Consider the following 20,762-nt stretch of genomic DNA (forward strand, 5'->3'; position numbering starts at 1 on the left):
AAAAAAAAAAAAAAAAAAAAAAAAAAAAAAAAAAAAAAAGAATTCCCCAGATTTGCTTAAATCCAATTCCCTGTCCGCAGGCACGTGGATTGTAAGTGCCTTTGGGCCGGGCGCAGTGGCTCACGCCTGTAATCCCAGCACTTTGGGAGGCTGAGGCGGGCGGATCGCAAGGTCAAGATATCGAGACCATCCTGGCTAACACGGTGAAACCCCGTCTCTACTAAAAATACAAAACATTAGCCGGGCGTGGTGGTGGGCACCTGTAGTCCCAGCTACCCAGGAGGCTGAGGCAGGCGAATCACTTGAACCCAGAAGGCGGAGGTTGCAGTGAGCCAAGATCGCGCCACGGCACTCCAGCCTGGCGATGGAGTGAGACTCCATCTCAAAAAATAAAAATAAGTAAGTAAGTGCCTTTGGTCTCTAAATTTTGCTGACAAATTTGAGCCCCCAGTTCTCTAGGAAGAGACACTGACTTTGACAGTGTCAGGAACCACATTCAAATGGAGGAAAATATGGCAGGGAACAAGACTCCAACCCAGGCACGTCTCTGCTCTCCTCTTCAGTAATGTCCACCTCAAAACTCACAGGGAGGAGGAAGGGCCCCTAACACAGCAGTCCTCAGAGTCTCACTGGGGCACCCTTCCCTTAGGTGCCAAGAGTTGGCACAGCCTAGCAATGCGCATCAGGTAGGACCTGAGGTGTCTCCGAAGGTGGGGCTAGATCTGACAGACAGATGGGATGTTTCCGAGGGGCGAATCCTACTACAACCGTTTGTGTTCATGAATTTCAGTTAGGCTAGAGAACACAAACAGCACAGGTAACTGCAGCTCGAGATAAGATGATCTGGCCACGCACACCACACACAAAGCCTTGAGGGCCCCATGGTGCAAGGACTGGTCCTTGGCCAGAACTTTGAAACTCAACAGAGGCAAGGAGTCTCTTTGAGGGACAAAGACAGGACCAAGCATCCCTGCCACTCACTGGCAATCTCGGAAGGGCACACGAAATGAAATGTTTTCTCCCCAGTCACTTCTGCAAAGGTTTAAACCTGTCAGATCTGGTGCAGCTGAGGATGCAGACGGCCCCTCCGCACCCTGGCAGGTGTGTGACTCAGCGCAGCCCTCTGGACAGATCAGAACCCTCAACACAGACCCCTCAGACCCAACAATCCCACTGCTAGGAGCTGGCTTTCCTAAGAAGCAATCTCACACACGTGCACAAAGACAAATTTAAAAGCATCGAGGCAGCAATGCTTATAACAGCAGAGGATTACAAACAGAGGGGAGTCAGCCAAATGATCAAACATTCATGAAATGCAGCACCACGTGACTGTGAAAAGGATGAAACGGCTTCCTGTGTGCAGCCTGATACACTGTGAGATTAAAAAGCAAGTTGTGCTTATGGCCTGATCCCGTGTTCATAACACACACAGTCACATCCACACTAGAGCATGCAGGAAACCTGGAAGGGAGCTCATACAACTCGCCAGCGTGAGGAGCTGGAGGCTCATTTTCACTTACACTTAAGACCCCATGACTTCTTTACAACGAGAAGGTAATAGGTTAGCACTTAGAAACATAAGCCCATGGAAGAAGAGCTGCTGCAGGGGCCAGGCATCCCTCGTGTGCTTTCAGAGGTGAGCGCTTGAGGGGCCGAACGTCATGTGTGATCTGCTCCCCATGAGACCTCAGGCCTTCTGCAGGATATGCATGCGGAATAGGCCAAAGGTTTTTGCCTCTTAGAAGCTGTGGAATGAGTTACAGGGAATAGGGCCCCCAGCTTCAGAACCCAAAAACCTGGCCAAGGTATCTGAAGCTGGTCCAGGGGCCAGGGCCACAAGGAGAGCCCCGTCCCTGGCTAGCAGGGGTGCCACCCCCCGCTGCAGGGCCAGCCTGGTGCCCACTCACCTTGGTGAACCGCTGCTCTAACACTTCATGCTCCCACTGCAGGTCTTTCAGCTCTTTCTCTGTGACTTTCAAACGGGCTTTTGTGCACTGGAGGAAAAACGGAGTAGGGGACAGAAAGTATTCAAGATTCACAGTCATCCAAGTAACACAGGCTCCTGGGAGATGGCAAGGCCAAAAATAATCACCAGAAAGACATGGTTCCAGGACACAAGCAGCTGAGCCCCATCAAGGCAGGTCAGTAGCACACGGTGGAAGATGAGGGCCTTGTCTCCAAAACACCCCCAGACTTTACTTTCCCCAGGAGAACACAAGGCAGAAAAAGGAGAAATGTAGGCCTCCCCCGTCTCCCTTCCTGCCCCTGTGATGCTCCTTCCTCCTGAGTCTAGGCTAACTCGTGCCAAGGAGGGAGAGGAATCCAGCAGGAAACTCACAAGCAGGATCTGCTTGTCCCTCTGGTAGTTGGCGAGCTGCTTCTGCATCTCGCTCATCTCCTCCCGAGCCTTCTGGAGAGGGTCTGCCAGGCGCTTGTTCTGCACAGACACCTCTGCCATCTCCCTCTCCAGGTGGTCCTCCTTCTTCCGCATGTCCTCCATCTGCTCCTGCAGGCACAAGCACAGGCCCAGCAGGGGCTCAGCAGGCAGAACCAAAGGGGCTGTGGCCTGCAGGGTGAGAGCTGGGTGCTCTCCTGCCCATCACCAGATCCTGCCAGCCTCAGGCATGCTAGCACCTAGACCTGTTCTATGTATAAACAGTATTTCTACAGCTTCAACTTATTCGGAGTTTTCTGGGAATGCAGCTTCCATGCACACTGAGGGACTACACTTTGTTCGAGATTCCACCAAGGGCCACTGTCTACTGTAGAAAGTCCTGTCACTGCCAGCATGTAGTGACGATGACACTTATCCACTCCGGCCACATCATGTCACTCGCTGCAGTTCCACCCAAGCTTTTACAAATCAGAATACACTTGATTACTTCCCCCTCCGCACTAGGGTGAGGGCAATATCCTGACTGCTTTTAACAATAGGTAGCGATAGGTTACATTATTTAGGAATTTCAATCAAGGATCTGAGAAGGGCATTGTCAAATAATCCTATAAAAAGTATCGGGGGTGTTGGGGTGGAGAGCTGGGGTCTGGATCCCCAGGACTCTGCAGCCCACATTCTAGGACAGGCAGAGTGTGTCTCCCCAGCCCACCCCACGCGCAGCACCTTGAGGGAGTTGATGAGGGCCAGGTTGTTGAGGGTGATGTCATTGTAGTAGTTCTTGATGTCGGTGAAGGCCTCCTCGTGGCGCTGCATCAGCGTGTTGATCTGGCTGTTCTTCCTCTCCTCCACTTCGTGGAGCTCAGTCTTTCTCCGCAGGTCGAGCTCGTCCCTCAGCATCTTCATCTTCTTATCATACTTGGCCTCAATTTCTGAAAGGCAGCAGCAAACAGCAGCTTGGCAGAGGAAGAAGTGGTGCCCCTATGGCTACAGAACATGCAGCCTGTAAACAGGGGCCCAAAACGCCCACTGTGGTCAGAACAGCTTTGCAAGCAAGCTCTGCAAGAGAACAGAGGGGTTTAGACTGAGTGTTTTCTGCTGCTGCTCGTACTCAGCACACACACCACTGTCAGCCTGCCTTTGCCAGCGACAGGCATTGCTAATCGCTCCCTGCACTGGGGGTGCCAACAGCTGCATGTCAGCTGACCCCAGTGAGCAGTAAGCAAGGCCTGTGTGGCCATCCAGCCAGACTATCAGCCTTTATGAGTAAAACAGACTGCTGAAATTGGAGCCTTCTCAGACCAGGAGCCATGGAGAAGACTATTTTAAAAATGCTGCCCATGGCACTGAATAGCTACCACCTGCTGATAACTACTGATTTTAGCTAGGAGTGGGAAAGTGTGTGGTACTCACAGCCTCCCAAACTCACATGGAAATAGGTTGTTCCGGGATTCTGAGTGGGTCTACTGGCCTTGGAAACTTCCACATTCTTTCTCTTGCATGCCTGGGCTGTTTTAATCTAGTTTTTGTTCCCTGAGTTAACAAGCTCTGGAGGTAAATTCCTTTCGGATGGAGGAGGGGCGGGGAGGGTGTCTCTGGCACCGTCCTACACAATGAGCACATGGGAAACTGACCTCGAACTTGCCTCTCAAAATCATTCCGCATCTTGGTGATCTCCTCGGTGTGTTTCTGCACAGGTGAAAAGAGGCTGTTACTGGACAGCGAGACATAGAGGCAAGCCCGCTCCCTTCAGGCTGACCCTGTTCCTCACCTCCATGAAAAACCCAGCCCAACAAACCCCATTTTGCTGCTGGCTACTGGGTTCCCCTCACCTCCAGGTTCATGAAATATGCCCAGAGTAACACGGTTTTGTTCACCTGCACATTTCCTAACTCACCTCCCTCAAGTAAAGTCGCCTCTAAGCTTGAGAGAACATGAACAGACGTCATGAGCACTGAACCCAGCTTGGTTTCCTTACCAAACCATCCCACAGCCTGGAGAGCAGCAGCCACATCCACACAGAGCCGTGGGGTCTCTCCAGGTGCCGTGTGTAGTTTCCAACCTGCTGCACTGCTGCCTAAAGCAGCATTTTCAAAGTATTCACACCTGTCATCCCAGCACTTTGGGAGGCCGAGGTGGGCCGACCACCTGAGGTCGGGAGTTCGAGACCAGCCTGACCAACATAGAGAAACCCCATCTCTACTAAAAATACAAAATTAGCCTGGCGTGGTGGCGCACGCCTGTAATCCCAGCTACTCGGGAGGCTGAGGCAGGAGAATCACTTGAACCCAGGAGGCGGAGATTGTGGTGAACTCAGATTACACCACTGCACTCCAGCCTGGGCAACAAGAGCAAAACTCCATCTCAAAAAAAAAAAAGATTAGGTGGGTGTGGTGGCTCATATCTATAGTCCCAGCTACTTGGGAGGCTAAGGCAGAAGGATCACTTGAGACTAGGAGTTTGACGCTGCAGTGAGCTACGACTGTACCATTGCACTGCAGCCTGGGAGACAGAGTGAGACTTCATCTCTAAAAATAAATATATATTTTTTTAAATAAGCAATTATTATATATTATATTTAAATAAACATTATATATTAAAATTCTGCATAAAAAATTAATTTTTTTTTTTTTTTTTTTTTTTTGAGACAGAATCTCGCTCTGTCGCCCAGGCTGGAGTGCAGTGGCGCCATCTCGGCTCACTGCAAGCTCCGCCTCCCAGGTTCATGCCATTCTCCTGCGTCAGCCTCCCGATTAGCTGGAACTACAGGTGTCTGCCACCACGCCCAGCTAATTTTTTTGTATTTTTAGTAGAGACGGGGTTTCACCGTGTTAGCCAGGGTGGTCTCGATCTCCTGACCTCGTGATCCACCCGTCTCGGCCTCCCAAAGTGCTGGGATTACAGGTGTGAGCCCGGCCAATTATTTTTAAAGCAGCAATCTTTCTTTTTTTTTGAGACAGATTCTCACTCTATTGCCCAGGCTGGAGTGCAGTGGCACGATCTCGGCTCACCACAACGTCCATCTCCCAGGTTCAAGCGATTCTTCTGCCTCAGCGTCCCAAGTAGCTTGGATTACAGGCACGCGCCACCATGCCTGGCCAATTTTTGTATTTTTAGTAGAGACAGGGTTTCGCCAAGTTGGTCAGGCTGGTCTCAAACTCCCAACCTCGTGATCCGCCCGCCTCGGCCTCCCAAAGTGCTGGGATTACAGGCGTGAGCCACCACACCTGGCCTAAAGCCGTATTTTTACCCAGCAGGAAACTCTGATTCTGTAACAATACCATATCCAGGACCTGGGTTAAGACCAGATAATTCTGGAGGGTTCAAGACTTCAGCACTCTTATGCTTTGCTGCAAAGTCAGCAATGTCACCAAGTTTCTTCCAGATTCAGTTGAGGCTGGACTGCTTCCAGGCATGAGGCAAATGTGTTAAGAAAGTCTCCTCAACCCAGCAGCCAGGAAGAACCTTAGTCAGACACGACTCTCCTCTGCCCAGGTTCTCAGAGGGCAATCGACTCCCCCAGGGTCAAAGTCCCACTCCTCACACAGCTTTCAAGGCGGACAAGCTCTGACCCCTCTCCCCCAGCGTTCTCCTCCTTGTTACTCTGGGCCTTCCCACTGGCCCATCCCCTCTCCCAGCTGGTCACCTACTTGTACAAAACTGCACCCCACCTCTCCCCACTTTGCTCCTTCTGTAGCACTCTTCCCCACCAGATACTCTGTTGTATCTGACACATTTATTTTGTCTTCCAGCTCACCTGTTGTCTCTCCTTTCTAGACCATCAGACCCAGTCGGGCAGGCATTTTGTCAGAGATCAGATCAGGACCTAGCAGCTAATGGACACTCAGCCAGTAAGTTCTTTCCTTTTTGTTTTGTCTCACTCTGTCACCTAGGCTGGAGTGCAGAGGCGCAATCCTAGCTCACTACAGCCTTGACTTCTGAGCTCTAGAGACCCTCCGCCTCAGCCTCCCAAGTAGCTGAAACTATCGGCATGAGCTGCCACACCAGTTAACGGTTTTTTAATTTTCAGACATGGGGTTCAACTATTTCACCCAAGCTAGTCTCAAACTATTGGCCTCAACCAATTCTCCCACCTAACCCTCCCAAGTGCTGGGATTACGGGTGTGAGTCACTCAACCAGGTGCACAAATGAATTTAGTGCTGCCCTGGAAACCCCCCGCCTCAAAAGTAAAAATCAGACCAGCTTGTATGACAAACTGTCACAGCTGCCCAGGAGTCAACACACTGGATATTTTAATGGTTGGTTTGCATTCTACTAAATGCATCTGACGCTATTCCCTAGGAAAAGCCTCTGGGTATCAGGTGTCAGCAGCACATGAAAGATCCTAAGCTGGATTTTTTTCTTCAGGGACGTCAATTTTTTGCTGAGATCTGAAACAGAATTGTGTACTTGGTCCCAAAATGGAGTTTGTTTGGATGCATGCTTTAAAAAAAAATTTCAACAAATTGCAAAAATGCAGAAGGTCTTACACAAAAACATGAATTCCCAGTTGCTGTTGAATAAACAGGAGTTCATGCAGCACTAGGCTCGCCGTCCCAACCACCTGTCAGCCTCCACGTGCCCCCGCCACACCTACCAGCCGTAGGTTCTTCACCACCACCTCGTTGGCCAGCTCCTGCTCCTTCAGCTCCACCTTCAGTGCCCGCATGTCCTTGCGCAGCACACCCTCCTGTGTGCGGTGCTCCTTCTGTGCCAGCTTCATGACTACGGTGCCCTCGGCCTTCATCTCAGTCAGGTTGTTCTGGTGCTCATACAGCAGGTGCTTCACTTTCTGCTTGTACACCTGCAGGGCAAAGGGAGTACCACCTGCTCACCTGCACCACACCTGTGCCACACCTCCTCACCCGTCCATACCTGTACACACCTGTTCACCTCTACCACACCTCCTCACCTGTACATACCTGTACACACCTGATCACCTGTACCACACCCCTTCACCTGCATATTCCTGTACAGACCTGGTCACCTGCACCACACCTGTACCACACCTCCTCACCCGTCCGTACCTGTACACACCAGTCACCTGCACCACATCTGTACACCTCCTCACCTGCACATTCCTATACACACCTGGTCACCTGCACCACACCTGCACCACACCTCCTCACCTGTCTGTACCCGTACATACCTGGTCACTTGTATACCTCCTCACCTGTACCTTCCTGTATATACCTAGTCCCCTGCACCACACCTGTACTACACCTCCTCACCTGTCTGTACCTGTACACACCTGGTCACCTGTACATCTCACCTGTACCTTCCTGTACACACCTGGTCCCCTGCACCATACCTGTACTATACCTCCTCACCTGTCATACCTGTAGACACCTGCTCACCTACACACACCTCATCTGCACATATCTGCCCCACTTGCTCACCTCCCCATGCCTCACCTGCACACACCTCCTCACCTGCACACACCTCAACACTTGCATCCACCTGCTCACCTGCATGCCTCCTCACCTGTACACAGCTACACATGCCTGTTCAGCTATGCAAACCTGTACACTTGAGGCACAGAGTAGGACACCAAGGCTGGGAGGTGAGGTGCATCCCCAGCTCATGGGGTGTTCAGTGGCAGAGCTGAGTTGCAAACAGGCCAGTCTGCCCCCAGAGCCCATACTCCCTCCAGGTTGTGGAAACTGCATTTTAAACCCTCAGGACCTGCAGGTTTTCTCCCTCAGCCTTTTATAAAAAACACTTCTAGGGCTGTGACTCCTAAAGCCAAGAACAGAAAATGTCCCACCTGCACCCTCACTGGGTCCAGCTCCTCTGCAGCTGTGTGGTGACCACGTGGCCACAGGCAGGCTGGCCCCACTCACCTTGATCTCCACCTGGTGCCTCTCCTCAGCTTCCTCCATCTCCCGGTCTCTGTTCCGCAGCTCAGCCTTCTTCTCCTCCAGCTGCCTCCGTGTGATCTCCCAGAAGCTGTGGATCTTGTCCCGCTCCAGCTGGAAGTAGTTTCGTTCCTCCCGCTCGCGGTCCAGCTCCTCCCGGATGCGGCTGACGTGCTCCTCCACCTGGCCAGGTGCAGTGGGTCAGGTGAGGCACTGAGCAGGGGCCCATGCACGGCAAAGGGGCGTGTGGCCGAAGAAAGGCAAGGAAGAAAGAGGGAGGACTCAATTTCACCTAAAAATAAACAGCTGAACGTAAAAAGTTAAAATATAAGGCTAGGAAGCTCCAGAGACAGAATACATTCAGCAAATGGAAGAATTCTCTTCAATTTGACCAATAATCATAAAATAACTATATCCTTTCATCCATTCCTGAGAATTTATGCCTAAGAAATTTCTCAAAAGAAATATAAGAACATCTTGCTCAAAGATATTACCCACACCATTATTACAACAGCAAAAATATCGAAAAGGAAATAATCTAAGACCAGTTTAAACAGGGAAATGAGCGAGGCACAGTGGCTCTCGCTTGTAACCCCAGCACTCTGGGAGGCCGAGGTGGAAGGATCCCTTGAGCCCAAGAGTCTAAGACCAGCTTGGGCAACATAGCAAGTCCTCATCTCTGCAAAATTTTTTTTGAATTCACCAGGCATGATGGCACCTATAGTCTCAGCTACTGGGAAAGCTGAGGGGGGAGTCACTTAAGCTTAGGAGGCTGAGGCTGCAGTTAATTACGATCATGCCACTACACTCAAGCCTGGGTGACAGAGTGAGATTCTGTCTCAAAAAATACACAAACAGCCAGGCATGGTGGCTCCCGCCACTCTGGGAGGCCAAAGTGGGAGGATCTTTTGAGACCCAGAGTTGACCAGCCCAGGCAACATGGCAAAACCCCGTCACTACAAAAAAAAAAAAAAAAAAATTAGCCAGGAGTGGTGGCACGTGCCTATAGTCCCAGCTACTCAGAAGACTGAGATAGGAGGATTGCTTGAACCTGGGAGGTCGAGGTTGCAGTGAGCCATGATCACATCACTGCACTCCACCTGGGTGACAGAGCAGGACCCTGTCTCTAAAAAAATAAATAAATAAATATGGAAATGGTTGGCAAATTAGAACATATCAACTAGGAGAAATATCACATTAACACAAAACATATACAGGCAAATGATGTAGCAGCATTTAAACAAATTCATATGATAATGCTAAATGAAAAAAATTCACCTCTAAAGATATAATGTTAAGCAAAAAACACACAAAACCAGCAGACTCCTGACCCTCAAGGGGGTTCAACTGCGAATCTGCAAATAGAAAAAAAAAAAGTAGGACAGGCTTCCAGCTTTCTTGGGAGCTCATTTCCCTTAAGAATCAGTTTACTGGGCCGGGCGCGGTGGCTCAAGCCTGTAATCCCAGCACTTTGGGAGGCCGAGACGGGCGGATCACGAGGTCAGGAGATCGAGACCATCCTGGCTAACACGGTGAAATCCCATCTCTACTAAAAAATACAAAAAATTAGCCGGGCGTGGTGGCGGGTGCCTGTAGTCCCAGCTACCGGGCAGGCTGAGGCAGCAGAATGGCGTGAACCCGGAAGGCGAGTTCGCGCAGTGAGCTGAGATCACGCCACTGCACTCCAGCCTGAGCGACACAGCAAGACTCCGTCAGAATCAGTTACTTTTTGGGCACAGCCCCGGGCCACTTACTGTAAAGCCTTTTCCTTTCTCAGCACCACACTCCCCACAGGGAAACCACATTTCTCACCTCAAAAGAAGACAAGACAACGACCAATCAAGCAGCAGCAGCAGGAGGGGTTCTGAGCTGAGGATGCCGGGCGGGGGCTAGGTTCACATGAGGGAGGCACAGCACCCCCGAATCCAAGCAGTGCCTCAGCACAGTGACAAATGTCTTCACGTCACAGACCTTTAGTGTCTCCTGTGCGGAGCCTGAACCAGGGTTTCTGACTGGTCTGTTTGGCTCACACGGTGTTGAGATTTTGCCATCACTCAATATTCAGATTTCTTATAAATATCCAGATTTCCAGCTTCTCTTGGAAAACCAGAAAAAAACAGCACTGAAGTCCTAGGCCCACCGGGCAATCCGCAGTGAACTGACGAAAACTGTCGTCTGCTGCGGGGCAGGAGTCTCCAGGTCGCCCCCATCCCTCCCCACCTGCCTGGACCCTGAAGAAGCCCTCTGAGTCTGCGGCTCCATGTGCAATGTACAGTGCAAGGGCCTGCCCAGTAGACTGCATGGCCACTGCCCCACAAGGCCTGTCTCCCCAGGAATGGGAAGCAAACAGGGAGACGGGCAGCAGCTCACACGATGGGACAACGCAGTGTTCAATCCGTTCTCCACCCAGCAGCTCCACACATCTTTCCAGAACACAAACCTGACCCCATCACCTCTCTGCTTAGCCACTGGCTTAAACTGCCAATGGTTTTCCTGCATGTCAAATAAAGCCATTCTTTACCATTGTTCAAGGACCTCCACCCAGCTCCAACTTCAGGTCATGTGACTCTTTCAGTCTCCTTCGTATTGATTTTTTATCTTACAACTATCTAAAGAAGGTAAGATTAACAATAACACCGAGTTGACACAGTCTTCATGTCCCATGTCAGGTGCCCACGGGCAGTCGTCCATCAGGGCAGAGGCCGGAGGGCGCACCGTGCTTGCCAGACACTGCCGTCTTCAGGAGCCTTTTAGGTAAAATTGTAATTATATAATTATGTTCTGTAGCCCTTAACTACATCCAAATGAAGAAGGGACTTAAACTAACTCCTACAAAGAAACTATAAAAGCATCACCTCCTCCCTAGAATAAGCAACAAGAAAAAGGCAGCCCTGATGCTGTTACTCCTCGTTGGGACTTTTATCAAAAACAACCAATGATTAATCAGATTCAGATGTGATTTTAAGTAAATCATCTTTCCTTTAAAAACTTCCTTTTTTGAGATAATGTTTAATGGCAAATAAAATAAAGGAGAATGCTAAGTATGTGTACTATGATAAGTCCATACACATCAGGTGCAAAAACCGGTAAGACTGAAGGAGAATACATGAAATTAAAAATAGCTTTTAGATCAGAAACACATGTCCTTCCACATTCCTACCGCCCTATTACAAAGTTCTTTTTTTTTTTTTGAGACGGAGTCTCGCTCTGTCGCCCAGGCTGGAGTGCAGTGGCGCGATCTCGGCTCACTGCAAGCTCCACTTCCCAGGTTCACACCATTCTCCTGCCTCAGCCTCCCGAGTAGCTGGGACTACAGGCGCCGCCACCTCGCCCGGCTAATTTTTTTGTATTTTTAGTAGAGATGGGGTTTCAACGTGTTAGCCAGGATGGTCTCGATCTTCTGACCTTGTGATCCGCCCGTCTCGGCCTCCCAAAGTGCTGCGATAACAGGCGTGAGCCACCGCGCCTGGCCTATTACAAAGTTCTTTAACAGCCTCATTGCCTTTTTGAAAAGACACAGTGTACCCGAAAGCTCTGCCGCTGATAGGAATCACGGGCCACAGGGGGCGGGTGTTCTGGCCTGGACAGAACGGTGGATCCACATGGCGAGATGGACAAATGGTGCAGCCACATGAGAGGTTCATGCAGGCGCCCTGCGTGACGCCCACCCACGCCCACCCAGGGACTGGGCCACAGCCTGCTGTGCTCACCTGCTCCTTGCTCATGTCCTCTGGAGCAAGCCCATCCACAATCGGGGTGCCTTTGGCTTTGCCTTTCTTCCCTTTCTTTTTGGGTGCCTTTGGTGGAGATAATAGAGTAAGTAAGAGAGACTCTAACAGCTTCCCCTTCTTGGCTGGCTCTGATGTGCTCCCAGGGACATTTGGCAGAAAAGGCTCTGGAACCGCTCGCCCTTCTGCTCACCTGGAGCACATCACTGCCTTGAGTGTTCCCACCCTTAACCACACACACATCCTGCTGTTGCATTTGGAGAAGCACAAAGGAGAAACCTTCCTTTCGAGAAGGAGAACATTCCTTCTAGAAAAGAGAGGAAACCCAGCCGGGCGTGGTGGCATGTGCCTGTAGTCCCAGTTACTCGGGAGGCTGAGGCAGAAGACTCGCTTGAACCCGGGAGGCAGAGGTTGCAGTCAGCCAAGATCACACCATTGCACTCCAGCCTGGGCGACAAAGCAAGACTCCGTCTCAAAAAGAAAGAAAAAAAAAAAAAAAAAAGCCGGGCGCGGTGGCTCAAGCCTGTAATCCCAGCACTTTGGGAGGCCGAGACAGGCGGATCACGAGGTCAGGAGATCGAGACCATCCTGGCTAACACGGTGAAACCCCGTCTCTACTAAAAAATACAAAAAACTAGCCGGGCGAGGTGGCGGGCGCCTGTGGTCCCAGCTACTCCGGAGGCTGAGGCAGGAGAATGGCGTAAACCCGGGAGGCGGAGCTTGCAGTGAGCTGAGATCCGGCCACTGCACTCCAGCCTGGGCGACAGAGCCAGACTCAGTCTCAAAAAAAAAAAAAAAGAAAGAAAGAAAGAAAAGAAAATTGTACCTTAAAAAAAAAAAGTAAAGAGAGGGAACCCACTCCAAACCCACTCATTCCTTGGTATATGGTGACCAGGCACAGTGGCTCACACGTGTCATCCCGGCACTTTGGGAGGCCAAGGCAGGAGGATCACTTGAGCCTAGAAGTTTAAGGCTGCAGTGAGCTATGTTGGCACCACTGCACTCCAGCCTGGGCAGCAGAACGAGACCCTGTCTCCAAAAACTAAGAGAGGGGGAACCCATTCCAAACCCACTCACTTCTTGGTAATAGTAAAGACCTCTGCTGTGCATGCAAAAGGTCCCTGGGCTCCGAGGGAAGAGCCTCAATACCACACTGCCAAACGTTACCATGCTGGCAGCAATACGTGGTAACCACCATGGAAAAGACCTGCAAGACACCACTCAGTAAGCGTAGGGAGAAAAGCCTCCATAACCGCAAGTGGTTGTGACAACCAGAAGTTTCCTTCCTTCCAAAGAGAAAATTGCTTCAGAGAAGCCTGGTCAAGAAAGCCTGGGCGGACAGCACCCACCACGAGAGCTCTGTAATGGACTGCCAGACAGAACTGCGCATGGCGTCGTGCGTGGTTTTAGCAACTTTGACAAGGTTGGGAGAGAACCTTCTAACCCCACCTCCTTGTGGAAGTTGCTGAAACCAGCGTAACACCAGGAGCAGTTCTGTCTGGCCACTCATTTACAGAGCACTCAAGCAGATACCAAATTTCCATATCCTATCCTGCTGACTTTGCTACTCCCAATAGTCTTCAGCCCATGCTTTTCTGTGTCTACATGTCTCGGTCACCCTTTTTTTTTTTTTTTTTTTTTTTTTTTTGAGACGGAGTCTCGCTCAGTCGCCCAGGCTGGAGTGCAGCGGCCGGATCTCAGCTCACTGCTAGCTCCGCCTCCGGGGTTCACACCACTCTCCTGCCTCAGCCTCCTGAGTAGCTGGGACTATAGGCGCCCGCCACCTCGCCCGGCTAGTTTTTTTTTTTTGGTATTTTTTAGTAGAGACGGGGTTTCACCGTGTTAGCCAGGATGGTCTCAGTCTCCTGACCTTGTGATCCGCCCGTCTCGGCCTCCCAAAGTGCTGGGATTACAGGCGTGAGCCACCGCGCCCGGCCTCGGTCACCTTTTTTAAAGACAAGGTCTTGCTCTGTCACCCAAGCTGGAGTGCAGTGGCGTGGTCACACAGCTCACTGAAGACTCCAACTCCTGGGCTCAACTGATACTCCCACCTCAGCCTCCGCAGGAGGTGGGACCACAGGAGAGAACTGCTGCTGTGCCCAGCTATGTAACTTTTTTAAAATTACAAATTTAATGTGGAAATGTTATTTTTAAAAAACATTGCCGGGCGCGGTGGCTCAAGCCTGTAATCCCAGCACTTTGGGAGGCCGAGACGGGTGGATCACGAGGTCAGAAGATCGAGACCATCCTGGCAAACATGGTGAAACCCCGTCTCTACTAAAAAATACAAAAAACTAGCCGGGCGAGATGGCGAGCGCCTGTAGTCCCAGTTACTTGGGAGGCTGAGGCAGGAGAATGGCGTAAACCCGGGAGGCGGAGCTTGCAGTGAGCTGAGATCCGGCCACTGCACTCCAGCCCGGGCGACAGAGCGAGACTCCGTCTCAAAAAAAAAAACAAAACAAAACAAAACAAAAAAAAAACATTAAAACCTAAATCCATTTATCCTTTTTTTTTTTTTTTTTTTTTTGAGATGGAGTCTCCCTCTGTCGTCCAGGCTGGCTTGGCTCACGGCAACCTCCACCTCCTGGGTTCAAACAATTCTTCTGCCTCAGCCTCCCCAAGTAGCTGGGACTATAGGCGCCCACCATCACACCCAGCTAATTTTTTTTTTTTTTTTTGTATTTTTAGTAGAGACAAGGTTTCGCCATGTTGGCCAGGCTGGTCTTGAATTCTTTTTTTTTTTTTTTTGAGACAGAGTCTCACTCTGTCACCCACGCTGGAGTGGAATGGCGTGATCTCGGCTCACTGCAAGCTCCATCTCCTGGGTTCAAGCCATTCTCCTGCCTCAGCCTCCTGAGTAGCTGGGATTACAGGCACGCACCACCATGTCTGGCAATTTTTTTGTATTTTTAGTAGAGACAGGGTTTCACCATGTTGGCCAGGCTGGTCTCCAACTCCTGACCTCAAGTGATCCACCCACCTTGGCCTCCCAACATGCTGGGTTTATGGGTGTCAGCTACCATGCCCCGCCTTTGTTTTTGTTTTTGTTTTGTTAGAGACGTAGTCTTGCTCTGTTGCCAGGCTGGAGTGCACTGGTGCCATCTCAGCTCACTGCAAGCTCCGCCTCCCAAGTTCACACCATTCTCCTGCCTCAGCCTCCCGAGTAGCTGGAACTACAGGCGCACATCACCACGCCCAGCTAATTTTTGTATTTTTACTAGATACAGAATTTCACCATGTTGGCCAGGATGGTCTCGATCTCTTGACCTCAAGATCCGCCTGCCTCGGCCTCGCAAAGAGCTGGGATTACAGGTGTGAGTCACGGCGCCAAGACTCCTGGCCTAGTTTGGTAGTTTCTTTCACAGTCTGTTTTCAGAAGACCATTCCTGGGCCAAAAAACTCATCCACTTAAATCTTAATTCGTAATGTACTGCTCTCTTTCTAATCCCTCCACTCCAAGAAGGCTACCTCATCACAAAGCCCTAAAGGCCGCAGAGGAAGGTTCAGCATCACTTAGCATTTGGGACCTTCACAGCCAGCTGCAGGGACTTGGTGGGGCTCCCAGAGCTTCCCTCCCCCACCAGCTGAAACCCACCCTGCCACACCTGCCCAGAAATTGAGTTACTGACAATTCCTGTATCACAAAGGGAGAGCCCTTTACACGAGAAAGACAGAGATGGCGCTGATGAGGCCACGAGCTCCGCCTTCCTCTTCTCGGTCTGGGCCTGACTCCTGCCAGGCTTTCTAAGGGAACAGTGGTTCCTGTATCCCAAGGCTGTGCCCTGGGCACTCCAAGGGCACTGGACCTGTCCAGGCCTCCTTGGTGTAGAGGGATCTCTAGCCACTCTAGTGTGCCCCAGGCTCTCCATTCCGGAGACCAAAGGGCTTAGGGTAATCCCTGCCCCCGGCTCTATTCAATGGGCACCCTGGTGCGCTGCAAAGCCCCTGTGAGGTGAAACCCTAGGTTCCAGGGATCCAACAGACCGAGTCTCCCATTCCAGGATGGGAGTCCCCTTGACGCATTTTCACTCTTCTGGGGACCATGCGCTGCGGACCCTGGGTCCTGGGCTTTCTACGACCACCCCAGGGAGCACAGGGCTCTGGACAGCCCAGGTCTCAGCTCCGAGTGCGGGCAGGCCCCGGGGCCAGGAGCATCCTGAGTTTGCCCCACGGAGACCCTCACAAGAGCACCGAGTTCTCAATTCCAGGAACCCAGCGCTCCAGTCCTCCCACTCCCAGGGTCTCTGTGTACCGAGGCCTCCCTGCCCCGAGGTCTCCAGGCCGCTGCCGAGGACCCCAGCCCCGCTCCAGCCCCTGCTCACCATGACGCCAGCGGACAGGCCCAGCCGCGACTCCCGGACCAACGCGCGCGCCCCCCGGAAGCCACGCCGTTTCCCGGCAACCGCTGGGCGCTACCGCGAGAAGTCACAGATCCTCGCGAGACTCCGCCGGGCCCCAGCCCTGCCAACCGCGGGAGTGCGTCCCTAGAGACGGGCGTCAGGAAGGAACCCGGTACTGAAAGTTGGGAAGATCTCGCCGGCAGCCCAGAAGCCCAGAAGCCTTTCGCTGCAGGACATGTTTTGCTTATTGCTGGAACCTAAGCTCCATGAGGAGAGAACCGTTCACTTCTATCCTTCAGCGCCTAGAACAGCACAGGGCACGTGCTCAGTAAAGATGTGCTGAGTGGCTGGATGAGTGAATGAAGGACCGTTGAATAAATGGTCATCTGCCACCCAGGGCTCTGAAACATCACCCAAATGAGATTCAAATCTGGGCAAAGACTCTACCCGCTGGGATTCACTCACCCCACCCGCCCCGCTTTGAGGGGTCCTCCCAGCTGCTGCGCTGGTGGCTTTACACACACCTCAAAAACGTAGAAATAGGAAAGAAAAATAGGTTCCAGTTTAGTTCCAAATGTTTGAAATCAGGAAGTATCCCTTTCACAAAAATAAACTGCTCTTCCTGAAAAGGCCTCCTCCCCAGTCCTCAGGGATGAAGAGAAACCAGAGACTTTCCGACAGGCCCTGCAGAAAACACACAGTTGTCACTTTCCTTTTCTAACTAATCTCTTGTTCCGAAGACTGCTAGGCATTTTACAATTTCTAAAGTGAATTTGCCATCCCTGAAACTACCCTGTTACCTACATACAACCATCTACGTCACCCAGAAGGCTGAGTTTGTCATAAACAGGTGCTTCTTTCTTTTCTTTTTCTTTTCTTTTTTTTGGAGACAGGGTCTCCTTCTGTCGCCTAGGCTGTGATCACAACTCACTGCAGCCTCGACCTCCTGGACTCAAGCAATCCTCCCACCTCAGCCTCCTGAGAAGCTGGGACTACAGGTGTGAGACACCATACCCAGCTTTTTTAAAGAAGTTTTTTATAGAGATGGGGTCATGCTTTATGGCCCAGAATGGTCTCAAACTCCTGGTCTCAAGCGATCCTCCTGCCTCAGCCTCCCAAAGTGCTGGGAGCATAACGTGAGCCCCACACCTGGCCGTAAGCTGTCACCTTTAACATCTTCTTAAAAAGTGGTCATCAGCCGGCTGTACTCAAGCCTGTAATCCCAGCACTTTGGGAGGCCTCTGCATGATGGATCAAGGTCAGGACATCGAGACCATCTGGCTAACACGGTGAAACCCCGCCTCACTTAAAAAAAAAATAGTCAAGCAGGTGGCTACCGTGGTCCCAGCTGGCCGGGAGGCTGAGGCAGGAGAATGGCGTGAAACCGAGGCACGCTTGCAGTGAGCTGAGATCTGGCCACTGCACTCCAGCCTGAGGACAGAGTTTGCAGACTCCAGCCCCAAAAAAAAAAAAAAAAAAAAAAGTGGTCATCTACTTGGGAGGTTGAGGTGGGACGATGGTTTGAGCCCTGGAGGTGGAGGTTGCAGTGAGCCAAGATCACACCACTGCACTCCAGCCTAGGTAACAGAGTGAGACCTGAGACCATGTCTCGAAGAAAAAAAAAAGGTCTTGCAGCAGATCTTGTTCTCCTGTGTGTCTTGGGATGAAGATTCCAGAATCTATGCTCATAGAAAGTTGTGCTGGGGGCAAAGGGTGAGAAATGAAAGGCTTGGTGGACTTAGGTCTTCCCGTCCAGCTCATGCTGCCACATGAGCTGGGTTTGCTCAGGCCTCGGGCACCCACACAGTGGTGGGAATCTGAGAACCACTGTGATGAGAGACTTCCTGCTTGCCCACCCAAGTCCTGATTGTTCTTGGAGAAGAGCAGCCAGTTGGAAGAACTGCACTGGCTCAGCTTGTACAAAGCCATGATTTATTTATAGTAAGCCCTGAGGCCTTGGTGAAGTCTGGCTGGTCACTGTGCCAGACTCCCTTGGCCTGAGGGGGCCTCCTCCCCCTGGGATAAGGTGGTCAGACAGTGACACTGGAGAGCACAGTGAGGGTAATTATTATTATTATTTAACACTTACTTCACAAAACCAATATGCTAGCAGCTTCATGCTGATTGGCTTTTTGCTTCAGAAGTCTGGATGAGAGTCCTGAATTAAATAGCTATATTAACAATAATTCCTTTCAGCAAAAAGGGCAAGAATACGAGGGTTAGCTCAGGATAGCCTAGACAGGGTATTCATTTTTCACAAGCGAAGAGCACAGCTTGGTCTGTCGGTATGAACTGCAGAGATGAATGAATCATTTAGGGAGTCCTGAATTGCAGCTCCCTGGGCTCCCGACAGGGCCCAATGCAACCTGTTCTTTTCATATTGAATTTGAGTTCAGATTTTTGGAAAAGAGCCTTTTCTTCACATATATGGCTTAAGATACTTTCATTCAGTGTCAAGCTGTGCAGCTCTGAGTTTCCTGAAAAATCCCAGAGCAAATGTTAATACAAACAAACCAACTGCCCTCTGTCTGACGTCTGATGCTTCCTGCCGCCCACTATCCACCAGGTAAACTGCCTCAGGCCACTGCGTCAACTCAGCGAAGGCCTGATGTTGGGATAACAAGAGTGTTTATGAAGACTAGACTTTCTCTTTTCTTTTCTTTTTGAGACATACAATCATCGCTCACTGCAGCCTTGGACTCCTGGGCTCAAGCGATCCTCCCACCTCAGCCTCCAAGCCACTGTACCTGGCTTATGTTCTTATTTTTATTTTTTGAAGATATAGTGTCTTGCTTTGTTCCCCAGGCTGGTCTCAAACTCCTGGGCTCAAGCTATCCTCCCACCTCGGCCTCCCAAAGTGCTGAGATTACAGGCATGAGTCAATTCTCCAGCAAATGGACTTTCTTTGAGAGATAAATATTGAAGTATTTACAAATGCAGTGATCTAATGTGTATATAATTTGCTTCAAAATAACCCAGCAGTGGAGGGAAGTGAATGAGGACAGAGAAGCAACGGCACAGGCCAGGAGTTAGTAATCGCTGAATCTGGGCGGTAGGTACATATGGGTCAGTTGTGCCATTCTCTCTACCTTTGGTGTTTGCTAATGTTATTAATAAAAAGTTAAAGACAAATAGACACTGGCCTCTGGAGTCAGACTGCCTATTGATTACCAGCAGGACAACCTTCGACAAGACCCCCTCTGTATCATTTATTCCTCTCTCAAATGGGAATCATTCACACACAATGATGACTGTTACAGTTACCACAGCTGCGTAACAAGCAACCCTAAAACACAGCAGCTTAATCCAATGACATTTGTTCTGCTCATGAATCTGCAACTTGGCCATGACAAAGTGGGGACAGCTGGCCTCATCCCCACTCAACACCCCTCCCTAGGACAGCTCAAAGGCTCACTCGCTTCGGCAGCTGAAGCCAGCTGTTGGCGGGGAGCTCAGTGGGACCGCCAGCAGTAACACACACAGGTGTCCTCCCATGTGGCATGGGCTTCCTCACGACGTGGAGGAAGTTCTAGTTCCAGGAGGAACCTTTCCACAGAGCTGAATGCTTCTCAAGACCCAGCCTTGGGAGTCACATGACATCGCTTCTGCCACCCTTACTGGCCAGAGCAGTCCCAAGCCCCAATAATGTTTACGGAGAAGCAGCATGGGTGGGGGTGTCTTCATGGGAATGGAAGGTTCTGGAAGACACAGAGGATCAGAACGACTGCTGTGGTCATTTTGAGAAAAAACAACCTGCCACCCCAAACAACTCTGGGTGGTCTACGCCCATGCACTGTTCCCACTTCCCAGGGCAGCCACTAGCTTGCTCCACTGCCTCCCTGAGAGGCAAGGCTCTGCACCCCTCAGGGTGGCGAGGAGGCCAGTGGGTCATGAAATCATTTCAGAGGCTTTTAAACAGCAGTTTTTGTTTGTTTTGTAAACTAAAGAAACAGGGAAACTAAAAGCCTGCCCCACTGACTTCCAGACTCAAAGACATGCACTACCCCTGTAACCGGAGTTGGGGCAGGAGTCAGGCTGGGCCGGGCAGCCAGGGCCTTGAGGCCTGACTGTGGTTAGTGGAAGCTGAACGGACCACTGGCCTCTGAAACAGCCTTTGCTGCAATCTGGGCCGCTCAAGTCCATCTGTCAAGTTCATTGCCTTTTTCACTCCCAGCTGGGAACCAATTCTTCCTACCTGACACTTCGGTTTGGTTTGTTTTGTTTCAAGTGCAGAGCACGGGCCTGGAGTCAGAGCTTTCTCAGCACCCGACTGCATCGCTGGACAGGTTACCTACGGTCTCTGTGCTTCTTCACCTGAAAGGATACCTTCTTCTTAGGATCAGTGGGGGAAGCAAGGAGACACTGCACGAGAGCTCTGTGCGCTGAGAGAGTCGGCCCCACGCGGCGGGGGTTTGAGCGCCTGCTGGGAGGTGGGATTCATCG

At 51.0% G+C, this 20,762-nt stretch overlaps 1 protein-coding gene across 3 annotated transcripts; it reads right to left on the minus strand.

The window, feature by feature from the left end:
* Window positions 1–425: 425 nt before the first annotated feature.
* On the minus strand, window positions 426–20,703 carry GAS8 (growth arrest specific 8). 3 transcript variants are annotated; one of them, XM_017953692.3, is made up of 9 exons: window positions 20,515–20,703; window positions 11,962–12,048; window positions 8,237–8,434; window positions 6,991–7,197; window positions 4,027–4,081; window positions 3,119–3,324; window positions 2,339–2,506; window positions 1,908–1,994; window positions 426–1,745 (listed from the first exon to the last, which is right to left on the minus strand). In XM_017953692.3, exons 1-9 carry the CDS (start codon window positions 20,593–20,595, stop codon window positions 1,563–1,565), a joined length of 1,272 nt encoding a protein of 423 aa, XP_017809181.2. In that variant the 5' UTR covers window positions 20,596–20,703; the 3' UTR covers window positions 426–1,562. The 3 variants fall into 3 exon arrangements, with proteins under 3 accessions (XP_017809181.2, XP_031513854.1, XP_031513855.1); XM_031657994.1 differs by lacking the exon at window positions 20,515–20,703 and adding an exon at window positions 16,302–16,404; XM_031657995.1 differs by having other exon boundaries at window positions 1,589–1,696.
* Window positions 20,704–20,762: the final 59 nt, after the last annotated feature.

The sequence above is a fragment of the Papio anubis genome, chromosome 18 (genome assembly GCF_008728515.1).
Source record: "Papio anubis isolate 15944 chromosome 18, Panubis1.0, whole genome shotgun sequence".
NCBI lineage: Eukaryota > Metazoa > Chordata > Mammalia > Primates > Cercopithecidae > Papio > Papio anubis.

Excerpts from the sequence above, each read along its gene's own strand:
- GAS8 (XM_017953692.3), bottom strand. The coding sequence starts at position 20,595 with ATGCAGTCGGGTGCTGAGAAAGCTCTGACTCCAGGCCCGTGCTCTGCA. Across the intron at positions 7,198-8,236 it reads GGCACCAGGTGGAGATCAAG|GTGTACAAGCAGAAAGTGAA; the intron begins GTGAGTGGGGCC and ends TTTGCCCTGCAG. Across the intron at positions 1,995-2,338 it reads GGGACAAGCAGATCCTGCTT|TGCACAAAAGCCCGTTTGAA; the intron begins GTGAGTTTCCTG and ends TTTTTCCTCCAG.